This window comes from Aethalodelphis obliquidens, unplaced genomic scaffold, assembly GCF_003676395.1.
Source record: "Aethalodelphis obliquidens isolate GAN/ISIS:26980383/991018 unplaced genomic scaffold, ASM367639v1 scaffold43, whole genome shotgun sequence".
NCBI lineage: Eukaryota > Metazoa > Chordata > Mammalia > Artiodactyla > Delphinidae > Aethalodelphis > Aethalodelphis obliquidens.
Window position 1 is genome coordinate 9,871,586 of NW_020837987.1, and position 15,269 is coordinate 9,886,854.

At 55.2% G+C, this 15,269-nt stretch overlaps 1 protein-coding gene across 11 annotated transcripts in view; it reads left to right on the top strand.

Annotated features, from left to right (window-relative positions):
* Window positions 1-13,784, top strand: part of POU2F2 (POU class 2 homeobox 2) — a 77,084-nt gene extending 63,300 nt beyond the window's left edge. For 5 of the 11 annotated variants that reach the window (XM_027079676.1, XM_027079674.1, XM_027079677.1 and 2 more), the window contains 10 exons: window positions 4,929-5,034; window positions 5,125-5,216; window positions 7,552-7,713; window positions 8,016-8,157; window positions 8,248-8,396; window positions 8,475-8,651; window positions 9,901-9,967; window positions 11,120-11,321; window positions 11,455-11,528; window positions 11,782-13,784. In XM_027079676.1, the coding sequence (XP_026935477.1) occupies window positions 4,929-5,034; window positions 5,125-5,216; window positions 7,552-7,713; window positions 8,016-8,157; window positions 8,248-8,396; window positions 8,475-8,651; window positions 9,901-9,967; window positions 11,120-11,321; window positions 11,455-11,528; window positions 11,782-12,113 (1,503 nt within the window). In that variant the 3' untranslated portion in view covers window positions 12,114-13,784. The remainder of the gene's footprint in view (window positions 1-4,928; window positions 5,035-5,124; window positions 5,217-7,551; window positions 7,714-8,015; window positions 8,158-8,247; window positions 8,397-8,474; window positions 8,652-9,900; window positions 9,968-11,119; window positions 11,322-11,454; window positions 11,529-11,781) is intronic. The other 6 variants (XM_027079675.1, XM_027079679.1, XM_027079680.1 and 3 more) reach the window with 5 other exon arrangements.
* The last annotated feature ends 1,485 nt before the right edge of the window (window positions 13,785-15,269 follow it).

Genomic DNA, 15,269 nt, shown 5'->3' on the forward strand with positions numbered 1-15,269 from the left:
CCTGAGGTGGAAACCAGCTTGACTTGTTCGGGGTACAGGGGAAAGTGGAATGGCTGGGACAGAGTGAGCGGGAGACAAATAACTGGTGAGGTGGGGAGGCAGGCAGGACTGGCTTTTGCAGGGCCTCACGGGCAAGATCAAGGAGTTTGGAATGTGTGCTGGGTATGATGGGAGGTTGTTGGGGGTTCTAAGCTGGCGAGGGTCCCAACTGACCCTTTACGAAGCTCCCTCCAGCTGCTGTGGGGAGAATGGGCTAGAAGTAAGGAGTGGGAAGTCCTTGCAGGCATCGAGGTGGCGATGAGGGTGAAGGTGGGGTCCGGGATGCTATTTCGTGTGGATCCGATAGGTCAAGGGTGATTCCTGGGATTTGGGCTTCAGAGATTGGTGGCGGTGAGGTGGTTTCCTGCGCTGGGGGAGGCAGGGGAGGAACAGGGTGTTTTGGAGGGTGGGGCTGGGGAACCAGGAGTTTCACTTCGGACGTGGTAGTGTTCAAACAGTCTATTAATCACCCAAGTGGGAGACATCAAATAGGCAGATGGATATTCGGGGCTGAAGCTCAGTGGAGGGTCTGGGCGGGAGCTGGAAGTTGTAAGTTTTCAGGAAGAGGATGGACTGGTGGGGCTGCCGCCCTCGAGAGCTCACGGGGTGACATGAGGCGGCTGATGTGAGGGTGCAGTGCTAGCAAATGCTGGTGTTGGAGGAGTAGGTTGTGATTTCCAAAATGCTTTGAGAATGATAATATTCCTCAGGCCTCAAAACAACCCAGTGAAGAGTTAGACATTATTACTCCCATTTTATAGATGACAAAACTGAGCCCTGAGAGAAATGACTCAGTTAAAAAGGACTGCCATTTACGGAGGACCACTTCAGTGAACCAGGGATCAGACTAAACGTTCTACACCTGTTGTCTCATTTAATCCTTTAACAGCTCCATGAGGTAAGAATTATTGAGGTGTCACCTGAGGAAGTTGAGGCTTAAAGAGGGTAAGGAACTGCCCATGGTCTCATGGTGTGTAAGGGACAGAGTCAGGTGTCTGGCCATCTCCAGAGCCCAGGTGGTTCCAGGACACCGTGCATTGTCACCCTATACAGTAAGGCCCAGAGAGACAGCTGGCTTCCTCCAAGTCACACAGCAAGAAGCAGGCACGGGAATTCCCTGGCGGTCCAGTCGTTAAGGCTACGCGCTTTCACTGCCAAGGGCCCGGGTTCAATCCCTGGTGGGGAACTAAGATCCCCAAAGATCCCACAAAACAAAAACAAACAAAGAAAAAAAAAAAAGCAGGCACGATGGCCAGGACTCTAGCCCTCACGGTTCTCGGCTGGAAGGGATCCTTGCACACCGAGGTGACCTTCCCACCCAGTGTGGGAACTCCCTCTGCACCATTCTGGGGGTGCAGTTTCACCCAGCTGACCCCCAGGACGGTGCTCACTGCCTTCCTCCCTAGGCGGTCCCTTCTACAATCAATTGCAAGTAACTTACAGGGTCCCCAGACCCCATCCCTTCCCCACTCTGGACGTCACTCTAGGCTGTCCACGTCTTCGCAGCACACAGTGTCCAGAACTGGTCAAAATTTGCCATATCAGAGACGGCAAGTGAGTGTCGACGTGCATGTCAACACCGTCCCCACTGGGGCTGCGGGAGTGTAGCATGTGAGGCCAGTCATGGGGGAGAGGGGAGTCGGCCCTGCGCGCTGGAGTGAGGCAGCGCACCTGCACGGCTCTGGGGCCCCAGCGGCCTCTAGTTCCTGCTCAAGGCTGCCTTCTCCCCACCAGGTGGAACCAAGCCCAGTGGGTGATTACACTGCAGTTCACCCATATGAACCCATATGTGTCATATGAACCGTGTGTCTCAGTCTTTCTGCCCCCAGTCTGTGGCCAAGATCCCACCTGTGGCAAAGCACAGCCAGTCTGCCCCCAAACACCACCAGTCCTAAGGGTTACCTTATTCATTCACTGAAAATTCATGGATTGCCCGTTCTATGCCTGCACTGGGGCAGGGGAGTGAAGAGAATATAGCGATGAGCAAGAATTTCTCTCCCCCCTTCTTGGTTTTAATGGGCTGTGCTAGCTCTTCTCACGGGTTAGGGACAGAGCAGACGATCCACTACGGGCGGGGGTGGGGAGGGGTGGGCCTGCGGAGCGCTGGCATCCCTCCGCCTACTCCAATTTCTCCACCCTGTCTCCGTCCTAACACGCCCCCAAGTGGCTTCAGCTGGTGTGCCGATTCAGATGGCTCTAGGTTGTGGAGAAATGGCGCCTTCTACTGGCTAACCCCAGTCTTTTTTTTTTTTGGCTGCGTTGGGTCTTCGTTGCTGCGCGCGGGCTTTCTCTAGTTGTGGAGATAGGGGACTACTCTTTGTTGAGGTGCGCGGGCTTCTCATTGCGGTGGCTTCTTTTGTTGCGGAGCTCGGGCTGTAGGCGCGCGGGCTTCAGTAGTTGCGGCATGCGGGCTCAGTACTTCTGACTCATGGGCTTAGTTGCTCCGCGGCATGTGGGATCTTCCCCGACCAGGGCTCGAACCCGTTCTCCTGCATTGGCAGGCAGAGTCTTATCCACTGCGCCACCAGGGAAGTCCCTAACCCCAGTCTTGAGTCAGCTCACTGTTCACCCAGAATCTTCTCTCTTTCTCTCCTTCTTGAATTCCTTTGGTCAACCAGCGTTTGGGGATCATCCACCACACCCAGGCACCTTTCTGCATGAGGGTTACAGTGAGGAATTAGGCAAACAAATCTGTGCCCTCGTGGAGCTGGCACCAACCCTTCTTGAGGAGACAGACAGGAAGCTGATATTGCTATGAGGGAAGGAAAAGAACATATTGTAAGAGAGCGACTAGGGGGGAAAAATCTCCGTGTCAGAGCAGGTGGCCAGAGGAAGCCTCTCTGAGGAAGGAGCATTTGATAACGGCTTAAATGATGATGAGGGGCCAGTCATGTGCAGATCAAGAGCGGCGGCGGTGGGGGGGGAATAGCACGTGCAAAGGCCCTGAGGTGGGGATTTCTTTCTGGGTTCAGTGGCAGGAGGGAGACCAGTGTGGCTGGATGAGTTAGGGGGTGAGAGAGTCATGGGAGGTGAGGAAGGCCAGGTCATGCAGGGCCATGGCAAGGAGCTGGGTGTACAATCGATATTACAAATTTGATGAAAAGGGACTTCCCTGGCGGTCCAGTGGTTAGGACTCCACGCTTTCACTGCCAGGGGCCAGGTTCAATCCCTGGTTGGGGAGCTGAGATCCTGCAAGCCACCTCACAGCCAGAAAAAGAAGAAGAAGAAGACAAAATTATAAAACAAGATTAGGTATGGGGGTCTTGGAAGGGTCCACCGTAAATGGCAGGCCTTAAAGCCCCGGCTTCACTCACCGCCCAGGGTCAATCCAAGTGTGGAAGAGAAATAGCCAGGGAGGCCTTCTTGGGTGGGTGGGGAGGGTCTCAAAAGGGAAGGCAGAGTGGATACAGTTTCAAAGGATATAGAGTAGGATGTCAAACTCCTTAAACTGTATTCTTAGATGATTGGCAGCTAGAGCGAGAAAGCTGAGAGATCAGGGAGCATCTGGGGACTCTGTCCACTTGCTAAAGCACATGGAGAAAGCAGAGGCCTTTGCAGGTGGACAGGGAACAGCCTGGAACTCTTGCAAGACGAGTGGTTGGAAAAGTAGGGATGCTGGGCATAAGTGACTGCTCAACCGGGCGAGTGGGGGTGGGACACCTGGGTATTTATTCCTTTATTTGGACAAGGTACATGTTCAAAATTCAAGAGGTACAGAAGGGTTTATAGCGTTGCCAGTTTCTGGTATCGTTTTTTAAGTATAATCTATGCATACCCAAGCAGGTACCAGGGTATAATTTTTTTTTTTAACACAAACGGTAGCACATCATACCCACTGTTTTTCCTCTTGAGCTCTCCATTCCACAGGACATCTTGAAGATTGTTCCATATCAGGACAAAGAGTGTCCTCGATCTTTTTGATGAACACATAATATTCTGTCATGAAGATCTACCCTAATTCATTCACCCATCCCCCGCTGCTACACATTCAGCTTGTTTCCACTCTTTTGCTAAAACACTGCTTGCTACTGGGAGTATCCTTCTAGTGAGGACATTCTGCACAAGTGCAAGTATATCCCTAAGATAAATTCCTAGAAGTGGAGTGGCTGAGTCAAAGGATATGTGTACTGGTAATTTAATAGACGTTGCCGGATTACCCTCTCACCAGCGATGTGCAAGAATTTTTGTTTCCCCTCACGCCCCAACATAGTGTGTCATGCACTGTCATGAGGTAAAAATAGTATCTCAGTGCAGCTGTAGTGCGTCTGTCTCCAAATTTCCCCGTATTATATGGACACTAGTCGTACCGGATTAGGTTCCACCCCAATATGACCTCATTTTAACGTGATCATATGCAAAGACTCTATCACCAAATGACGTCACACTCTGGGGTTCTGGGGGATGGTTATGATTCCAACATATCTTTTTTTTTTGGTGGTGGGTGGGGCGGAACACAATTCAACTCATAGGAGTGCCAGAGAGTTTTCCAAAGTCTCTGTACCGATTTAATCAGCCGCTAGGGGCTGGAGTATTTTAGAGCTATTCCCAGACATGATGTAATTTGCCTTGGGAGTGTTTTAAAAGGAAGTCTTGGTCTGATTTACATTTTTAAACGATCCTATTTGTTCTGTGGGAATATAGGACAAGGCAAATATTTCATCAAGAAAGAAAAGGTAAATAAAGAGCGAGCCCTCCTGTGATGACCCATGTAGGGTGCTCCGGCCTCCCGGATGCCCTTAGCTCAGGGCTGCACCCAGTGACCCATGCTCCATCCCTCTATGCCTTATGCCAGCCTGCCCTGCGGCGCACCCCTCGGGGCTCGGGCGATGCAGAGGGAAGAGCGGGGCCAGGACTCAGGCTGTCGTTCTGTCCACCCCGCTCCCTGTCAGGACATCCAGCAGCTCCTCCAGCTGCAGCAGCTGGTGCTTGTGCCGGGTCACCACCTCCAGCCACCTGCTCAGTTCCTGCTGCCGCAGGCCCAGCAGAGTCAGCCAGGTAAGGCCCTCACCCCGGATGGCCTCCCCAACGCCTCCACAGATCTCTCTCTGCCCCCCTCACCCTGTGCGATCCCTCTTGTCCCCCCAGGCCTGCTACCGACGCCAAATCTATTCCAGCTACCTCAGCAAACCCAGGGAGCTCTTCTGACCTCCCAGCCCCGGGCAGGGCTGCCCACACAGGTGAGTGGTCCACTGAGTGCGTCAGGCTGTGGCCAGATGGCGTGGAGTGGTGGTCAGTGAGGGTCTCCTCTCCATTTGCTCCCCCCCCCACCAGCCACAGGGGCCAAGATAGGAGTCAGGAGCCTTGGGGCCCAGCGCTGCTGTGCTACTAATTTGCTGTGGGACCCCAGGCAAGCCACTTTCCCTGTCTGAGTCAGCTTCCTCCTCCACGGAATGAGGGGAGTCAGCCAGACCAGTGGCTCTTAACCCTTGCAGGCACATGGACTCCTTTGAGAATCTGATGGATTATTTGAATCCGACCCCCACTGCCCCCAAATGCACGTGTGCACAAACACAAAACTTCAGGGGGTTCACAGGCCTTTAGGGCATGAATGCCTCAGATCTCTTCCAGCACTCCAAATGGGGGGCGTTCCCTGAGGCTCTGTTGGGTACTACTTCGTGTCCCTTTCCCAGACCAGAGACTGCAAACAAGGGCCCACACTCATTTAAAAATCGAGTTAGTTGTCAACAAAATTCCCGGAAAACACCAGATTCCCAGCTTCTTTTGACAAGCCAGAAGCTCTGGGAAGGCTGGATCTGCGTACACATGGCGTGAGCTCAGGCCCCCTCCTGGAAGGCGTGAGTTCTTCAGGCTGCCTTGGTGTCCTCCTGCCTGGTCCCCATGGCCTTTCTTGAAGTTTGCTGCCTGGGTTCTAAACTTTTTTTTTTTTTCTTTTTTCCTGGCCGCGCCTTGGGGCTTGAGGGATCTTAGTTCCCCAACCAGGGATCAAACTCACGCCCCCTGCAGTAGAAGTGTGGAGTCCTAACCCCGGACCACCAGGGAATTCCCACTGGGTCCTAAACTTTAATAATAATTTTTCATGATTATGGATTTTAAAGTTCCCTCCTACCTATTTTTTAAAACAGCCCTTTTAAAAAATATATGGGGGGCTTCCCTGGTGGCGCAGTGGTTGAGAGTCCGCTTGCCGAGGCAGGGGACACGGGTTCGTGCCCTGGTCCGGGAAGATCCCACATGCCGCGGAGCGGCTGGGCCCGTGAGCCATGGCCGCTGAGCCTGCGCGTCTGGAGCCTGTGCTCCACAACGGGAGAGGCCACACAGTGAGAGGCCCGCGTACCGCAAAAAAATAAAATAAAATTTAAAAAATATATGAACTGTTTCAAAAAAACCCAAAAGTTAATTAATTAATTAATTTATTTATTTTTGGCTGCATTGGGTCTTCACTGCTGTGCGCAAGGCTACTCTTAGTTGCAGTGCGCGGGCTTCTCATTGCGGTGGCTTCTCTTGTTGCGGAGCATGGGCTCTAGGCGCGCGGGCTTCAGTAGTCGTGGCACGCGGGCTCAGTAGTTGTGACTCACGGGCTTAGTTGCTCCACGGCGTGTGGGATCTTCCCGGACCAGGGCTCGAACCCAAGTCCCCTGCATTGGCAGGTGGATTCTTAACCACTGTGCCACTAGGGAAGTCTGCAAAACCTGTCTTGGCCTGATGCCAGGCGGCGTGTGACTTTTCTTTATCCCTCTTGTGTGGTACTTGTGCTTTGCTGACAGCTGTTGATATGTCCGAATATGGGGTGATGCCTTGACCCTAATGGTGGAGGTTCACATTATCTATGATACATGCCCCATGTAGGCTTTCTAAAATCTGAAAAAATTCTGAATTCCAAAACACATCTGGTCCCAGGGTTTTGGATAACGGATCAAGGACTTGTGCGTCCAACATCCCTGTACCCACCACCTACTTAGATGTTTTATTTTTAGGGAAATGAAGCATTCCAGAGAGAACTGTTGCTTCTTTGTAAATTCCCCAGTCACCCTCCTTGTCTATTTTTAAAAATACTTTTACTTTATTTGCAGCCTACTTACTTTTAACCCGATTCTCCCAACAACCCCATGGGGTAGGTAGAGTAGCCATGATTGTTCCCATTCTGCAGAGGGGGAAACTGAGGCCCAGGGAGATTAAGAAACTTGCCTGAGTTACCCAGCAATTCGGTAGTAGAGCTGATCCTTGATTCCCTGCCTGAGAGGAGGCTAAAACCACCAGCCCCTCCCCCAGCTTCAGGGAAAGAGCCTTTGGTGAAAGGAGATGGCTGCTCCTTATGAAGCCTGCAGACTGGGAGGAATGTGCAGAGAGTTTCAGGCAGTGAGCGGGCCCTTGTGGGGCAGCAGAATGTCACCTTGATTGGCAATGAGTGTGGAGGGGCCACCTGGGGGTGGGTGGAGGGGAGTCTGCAGGAAGAGGCTGGACGGCAGGGAGGGAGGGAGGGGGGACTGCGCAGCCAATGCTGAGCCCCGTCCTGGTCCTCGGTCCTGCATCCCACCCACCTGCCCACCCCACCAGGCCGTGACCCGCCCCACGCTGCCCGACCCGCACCTCTCGCACCCGCAGCCCCCCAAATGCTTGGAGCCACCATCCCATCCCGAGGAGCCCAGTGACCTGGAGGAGCTGGAGCAGTTCGCTCGCACCTTCAAGCAACGCCGCATCAAGCTGGGCTTCACGCAGGTCTGGGGCCACCCGGCAGGACAGGCGGTGGGCGTGGGGTGACAGGGCGGTGTGACCAGCTGGTGGCCGGGGTGTTGGGCCCTAGTCATCTAGTGGGCGGGGTAGAGAGCGTAGCCATATGGTAGGCGGGGTGAGGGGCGTGACCGGCAGGTGGGCAGGGGGAGGGAGCGTAGCTGCCTAGTGGGCGGGGTGAAGGGGGCATAGTCACCTGGTGGGCGGGGTGGGGTGTGGCCAGATGGTGGGCGGGGCTGAGCCCTTTGCCCGGCTCTGAACGCAGCCCCATCCCTGCCCCACTGGCCCAGGGTGACGTGGGTCTGGCCATGGGCAAGCTCTACGGCAACGACTTCAGCCAGACGACCATCTCCCGCTTCGAGGCCCTCAACCTGAGCTTCAAGAACATGTGCAAACTCAAGCCTCTCCTGGAGAAGTGGCTCAACGACGCAGGTGGGACTTGGGCTGGGGGCTCCCAGGCGGGCTGCGGGCGGCGGGCCGGGGGAAGCGCCCTCTCATGACCCCGTCTCCTCCCGGACACAGAGACTATGTCTGTGGACTCAAGCCTGCCCAGTCCCAACCAGCTGAGCAGTCCCAGCCTGGGTTTCGACGGGCTCCCCGGCCGGAGACGCAAGAAGAGGACCAGCATCGAGACAAACGTCCGCTTCGCCTTAGAGAAGAGTTTTCTAGCGGTGAGGCCCCACCCTCCCGGGCGGCCCTGAGGGCTGGAGGGAGGAGGGGCCCCGGGCTAACGAGCCCTCTGCCCGCAGAACCAGAAGCCTACCTCAGAGGAGATCCTGCTGATCGCAGAGCAGCTGCACATGGAGAAGGAGGTGATCCGCGTCTGGTTCTGCAACCGGCGCCAGAAGGAAAAACGCATCAACCCCTGCAGCGCGGCCCCCATGCTGCCCAGCCCGGGCAAGCCAGCCAGCTACAGCCCCCATCTGGTACCAAGAGCCCCTCGAGGGGTGGGGCCACAAAGCTCTGGCACACCCTCGCCCCCTGGCAGGCGCCTCGTGTGAAGCACAACCTACCCGGTTGGCCACAGTTCCTAGAACAGAGGCAGGGAGAGTCACCCTTGGGAACAGGCTGTCACAGCGGTGGGGCACAGTCACACAGAGAAACACCGTTTCCAGGGAACTGTGGTCTTACATGGGGGATACAAGCACCCACCGACACACACTGACGTAGCCAAACACAGAGTTATCACAGGATGTAGCCACACGGGGATGGATACTAGGTAAAGGATACAGGCATCTCCCCTCACACAGGTTCACGACCACACAGACGCTGGCAGGGAGATCATTACACCCCTGGGTGTGCACTCAGGTCCACAGCCTGCTCGAGATCAGACACACTGGGACATCCCTTTATTCCATCTAGTGTGGAAAGGGTTGTGACACTACAGAGAGCAGCAAGGGGCCCAGAGGAGCCCCCTTCCCCAATGACGTAAAGGGAGGGATCATCTAAGCTGAGTCATAAGGACAAGAGTTAGTCATGTGAAGGACAGGCAAAGGGATCTACGTGCATGAAGACCTAGAAGCCAGAGTGCCGAGCCCAATTTGAGGAACTCCAGTGCGGTTTAGAGCTGGAATGATTATTTATGAATGAGGATGGGGGTAGGGTGGGGGATGGGCAGGGGCCAGACATCAAGTCAAATGCTGAAGGAGCTTGAACTTGAACCGTAGGCAGTGAGGCGCTAAGGATGAGTTTTGAACCCGGGAGGGACTGGGTCACACTTAGAGTGAGGCTTCTGGGGTTGATGGAGGATGAGACTGGAGGCAGGGAGGCTAAGAAGGAGGCTGGTGGGTGGTCCCAGAAAATCAAGCAGTATAACATATCAACACTGTGATGCAGAGACACACCTTATCCTCATAACCCACCCCACCCCCTAGCCTCACAAGCACGTGTGCTTGCGCGCTCTCACATATACACACACACACACTTCAGACCTGCAACTGGACAGTGTCAGAGGAGAGGCAGGGAACGACTGCCTCCTGTCTGTGCCCCGGGATCACCTAGGGTAAACGTGACGAAAGCTGATGGAAAGCGCTTGGCGTGATACAAACAGCCTTGCAGCCAGAGCCCCCTTTCTCCGTCTTGGAGGCAGAGGTGCGGGGGTTGTAACCACAGCAAGCACCATGGGAGCTGCTGGAAGACAGTGGCCTAACCATGCCTTCTTTCCTCTCTCCCCAGGTCACGCCCCAAGGGGGCACCGGGACCCTGCCGTTGTCCCAAGCTTCCAGCAGTCTGAGCACAACAGGTCAGGGAGGGCAGAGGATGGTGAGGGGGATTGGGAGAACACAGCGCGGGCCCGAGCGCAAGGTTCTCAAGCGGTTCAGGGCACCCCTAGGCCTCAAGGCTGAGCCTGGAGGTCGGGGGGCGGGGCAGGAAAGGGGAGAGGGCAGCCTCACCCCTCCCTGCCAGAGCAGCTCAGGCTTCATCTGCTCCACAATTTCATGTGAGAAAAGCACGGGGTTGATAAAGGTGATGTATTTGGGTTCTCTTTCTGGCATTTATGAACTGTGTGAACTCCAGAAGTGACCTTACTTCTCTGAGCCTCAGTTATAAAATTATTGTGAATATAACATACATACAGAAGCTATATCCATGAATATATACACAGAAGAGTGTGTACGTGTGTGTGTGTGTGTGTGTGTGTACAAACACACACACACACACACACTTTTGTACCCAAAGCCCTCCTTTGCCCCTTCCTGGGGTAGGGCATGTATAACACCATATGTAAGAATAATATAAAAACAGACGCCATATTTCCCCTCCCCAGGTTAAGAACTAATAAGTGGAAGTTTATAAAGTAATAAGGGTGTGCCTGGCACTGGTCTAAACTCTTTATAAAGAATATTGACCCACTTAATCTTCACACCCATTTTATAAGATAGGTTCCATTATCTGCCCCATTTTCCAGATTAGGGAACTGAAGGTCAGAGAGATGAAGGTGCTCACCTGAAGGCACAGCTGGGACGTCCCAGGGCCGGGAATTGCTGTCTTGGGTGTCTGGTCTCAGTCTGGGCTCAGAGCCCTCTCAGCCTCAGTGTGCGCGGCCACACGCCCGTGCCTGGCCTCTAGAGGGAGCCATAGGGCTCTGTCTTCTGGGAACCCTTGGTTCTTTGTACAGAGGGGCCCAGAGGTGAGATTCCGGGCTGGATAAGCAGGGTGTGAGCACGCTCCTGGCATAGGGCACAGGCTCGGTGGGAGGCAGCTGCTCTTACTGCGATTACTGTCACCGTGGCAGAGGCACAAAGAAATGGCTGTGAGAAGATAAGGGCAGGAGGCCTAAGTGTGTTCTGACTGAGGAGATGCCGCGGGACGGGGCAGGGAAGACAGCAGGCGTCGACCTCAGTGGAGGACGAGTGGAAGCTGAAGTCTCCATCTCTCTGTCTCTCTCTGGCAGTTACTACCTTATCCTCAGCTGTGGGGACCCTCCACCCCAGCCGGACAGCTGGAGGGGGTGGGGCCGGGGGCGGGGCCGCGCCCCCCCTCAATTCCATCCCCTCTGTCACTCCCCCACCCCCGGCCACCACCAACAGCACAAATCCCAGCCCTCAAGGCAGCCACTCGGCTATCGGCTTGTCGGGCCTGAACCCCAGCACGGGGTAAGTGGGCAGCTGCAGGTAGGAGGCTGTGGGGAGAAGCAGGGCCGCTGCTGCTTCCAGGGTGGGGAGCTGCGCCCCCAGTTCTGTGGGAGGGTCTCTGCCCCTGCTAATGCCTCTGCTTTGCCTCTTGCAGAAGCACAATGGTGGGGTTGAGCTCCGGGCTGAGTCCAGCCCTCATGAGCAACAACCCTTTGGCCACTATCCAAGGTGCGTGCTCCCGCATGTCACTCCCCTCGCCACCAGCCCTGTCCCCCAGGGCCTCGAGCCCCCATCCCATTCCTGCTCCAGCCATGCCATCCTGCCCCTGCACACTGCATCGCTCGCCTCTTCATACCCATCTCACCTTTGGGGAAGGTGTGAGGGGTGCTGATGGGGGTCCGTGGGTCAGACGGGAAGACGGGGCACTGCGGGTGGGACGCCGGAAGGCGCCCCCAGCCCAGCCTCTCTCTCTCCCCGCCAGCCCTGGCCTCTGGTGGAACCCTGCCCCTTACCAGCCTTGACAGCAGCGGGAACCTGGTGCTGGGGGCGGCTGGCGCGGCCCCAGGGAGTCCGGGCCTGGTGACCTCGTCACTCTTCTTGAACCACGCCGGGCTGCCCCTGCTCAGCGCCCCGCCTGGTGTGGGCCTGGTCTCGGCAGCCGCGGCAGCCGTGGCGGCCTCCATCTCCAGCAAGTCTCCTGGCCTCTCCTCGTCCTCGTCCTCGTCCTCGTCGTCCTCCTCCACTTGCAGTGAGGCGGCAGCACAGACCCCTGGAGGCCCAGGGGGGCCCGAGGTAGGGTCCAAGCCTGAGTGAGGGCCCGCCACGCCTCCCCTCCTCCTCCTCTGACCCCCGCCTCCGTCCCCCACCTGGGAAGAGGGCGAGGAGGCCATTGGTGGGGATGCAGAGGGTCCTCGGAGCAGGAGTGACGAGGGAGGAAAGACCAAAAAACAAGAAACAAAAAAACAACCAACCAAAAAGAAAGAAAGAAAGAAAAGAAAAGAAAGAAAGAAAAGAAAGCAACCAACAGAAAAAAGAAAACCAAAAATAATCACAAAGAAACCAGCTGCCCCAAAGGAACAAGAGGTGAAAAACAAACATTAAAAAAAAAAAAAGAAAACCAAAAACAAACAAAAAATCCCTCACCAAACCGAACAAACCAAAAACCAGTCTCGAGCCAGACCTCAGTGTGCTCACCCTCACTGCTACGACACCAAATAAGAACCCCAGCCAGGGGCGGAGAAGCCTCGGCGGGGCGGACACGCGGGCCCCTGGCTGCGGGGCGAAGCCTCCCGCTGCGTGTGGCGTGGGCAGAGAAGGAAAAAGAGAATGTACCAGCCTCCCAGCCGCAGCCCTCAGTCCTGGGCCAGCCAAGGCAGGGAGGGTACAGCCTGGGGCTGATGGGGTGGGCTCAGAACCACCCGCCAAATATTCCTTTCCAGAAGGTGAAAGAGAAAGGGCCTGAACAACTTTACACCAAATATTCAGTAGCTTCATCCAAAGGATGTACAGAATTTTTAGCGTTGTGCTCAACAGAATGTGTCCCTGTCATGTGTCCCCCCTCTCGCCCGGCCCCCAGCTCTCCCTGCCCGGGCAGGGGGGTCTCACTTTAACCTCCTCCCTACCCCAGCCAGGGGAGAGTTCAGGGGAAGGCCTGGGCTGACTTTTCACCCCTTGTACCTCCCCCTTTTTCCCTTTGAAGGGTGGGCTAGGCCGTTTTGCCAAGTTCTAGCTCTCACATGTCCCCCCTCAACCCTGTCACCCTCCTCTGCTCTGGAATCTCCCCCCCATCCCTAGTCCGAGGGAAGGTGGAAGCTTCAGGCAAGAGACGATGAGGTGAGGGCTTTCAAGTTGTCTTTTTTTCCATCCTCGTCTGTCAGTTTCCCTGAAAAAAAAAAAAAATTCATATTCCAGTGCCTATCCGTGGGATCCTTCACGTTCTTTGACATTGACCAGAAACCAAAAAGAGAACTCACCTCGCTCTTCCCACCCTGTGCCCCTCTGATACTGGCAGATGCCTCTTCCTCTCCCCTCACACACATGCACACACGCACGCACCCCAGTGGTGGGGTTCCTCGAGATGGCGTCCCCATCAGGGTCCGTGTGGCAGGGACAGTGCCGTGACCTGTGGCCCCCATCCGAGAGGGCGCTGTGGTGGCCACCACTCCCACAAGACCTCCCTCAAGTCTTGGCTGGACCCTGTGTTTGCCCAGCCCTGGACACATCTCGACGGACAGAGGAGAGACGCTGCTGGGAGCCACGTTGCCCTCCTGCTGTTTTGGAGGCCAACAAAGTTCTGAACCAAAAAAAACAAAAACAAAAAACCAAACAATAAATTAAAACTAGAAAAAAAAAGAATTTATAGATATATATATATTTAAGGGAAAGAAGACGAGGACTCTTCAAAGGATACGAAGGAGCCGCGAGGGGGAGCCAAGCCCCTGCACCAGTGGTCCAGGCCCTTGGTCCCCGAGGCGGATGGAAGGACAGATGCTTCTTTCTCTTCACAAATACCTCATGGACGTCGTCTTCGGGAAAGCCGGACGGGGGCGGCTGGGGCAGGGCCTGTCCCTCAGCCAGGGTGGATGGAAGCGGGTGGGCAGGGCTGAGAGAGGGTGTCAGGGACAGGGGTGAAGAGCCCTGAGCTCCCCGCCCCCCCAATCAACTGAAAAAGCTTTAAAAAAAAAAAAAACAGGAAAAAAAGGAATAAGAAAGCAAAAAAGAATGGACGAAGGAAAACTAACAAACTTTCGGGTGGTTTGATTCCTCCTTTGAGTTCTTCTTCTGTTCTCTGCAGTCTGTCCTCTTCCCTCTGTCTCCTCCTTTCTCTTGGTCTGTCTCTCCCTCTTCCTTCCCTCCGCTTTCACCTCTCTTAATCTCCTTCTTTCTGTGTCTCTCCTCAAACCAAAGTGTTGCTGTGAAGGACGCGAGCCATTGAAATCAGAGTGGCCCCCGCCCCTCGCCGGGCAGGAGCAGAGGGAGGGGAGAGCCCCGGGAGATGGGCAGTGCCGCCGGACACTTCCGAGGAGAGGCAGACAGAGCCTCAGACACCACCCCGGGCCCCGAGGCCTCAGCGTTCTCTCTCTTTCTTGCCTCCCTTCTCCCACTCGGGAAATGAAACTGTTGGGCTGGGACATGGAGGCAGCAGAGGCTCAGCTGTTTCAGGGGTCTCGGGGTGCCTTGTCTGGGCAGTGGTGGAGTGGCTGCCCCTCCCACCCTGGCACCGATGGGGCCTGGCCTGCCGTCGACCCATCCTCGCCAGAATGTAAGCATCTCCGCTGAACCGACTCCCTGCCCTTACCCTACCTCTGAGTTTGTCCATTTTTATTTCCTGAAGAGAAGGGACTGGCTAGAGGGCCTGGGCCCCAGCCCAAGGGTGGAGAGGGGGCCAAGGGCTCCTGAACAGATAGGAAGGACATTTGAGCAGAGCCAAGTGAAAGGAATTACAACCAAAAACCCCTCTGAGAAGACAGGCAGCATGGAAGGCATGGTGGAGATGACTCAAACAAAAACTATGATTCTAGACCAAAAAAAAGGAAAAAAAGAAAAAAAAAAAAAAAAAAAGAAAGAAAAAAAGGAAAAAAAAAGAAAAAAAGAAAAAGAAAAAAAAAAGGAAAGAAAATCCAGGACTCACCACCACCCACTTCATCCTGCTTCCTCTCCATCAAGTCCTGCCACCTGGGACCTTCCTCCACCCCAGTGTGGGAGGAGCGGGGCAGAGGGGAGAGGAGGAAGCAGGGGGCAGGGATGGGGCTGATGCCCTGACATTGGTGGAGGGACCCCTGTGCAGCCGGGGTGGTGGGGACCCTCCCCGTCCGACCCCCATAACTGGGAAAAGAAAAACAAGAAAAAAAGAAAATTCCTGGAAGGGGGAAAAATAACCAAATCCCAAGCTTTAACTACAGCTGGGAAACCAAAATTTGGGAAGGGGGGGGGGGGGGGGGGAGGGGCAAGTGCGCCCCAGGTCTCCCC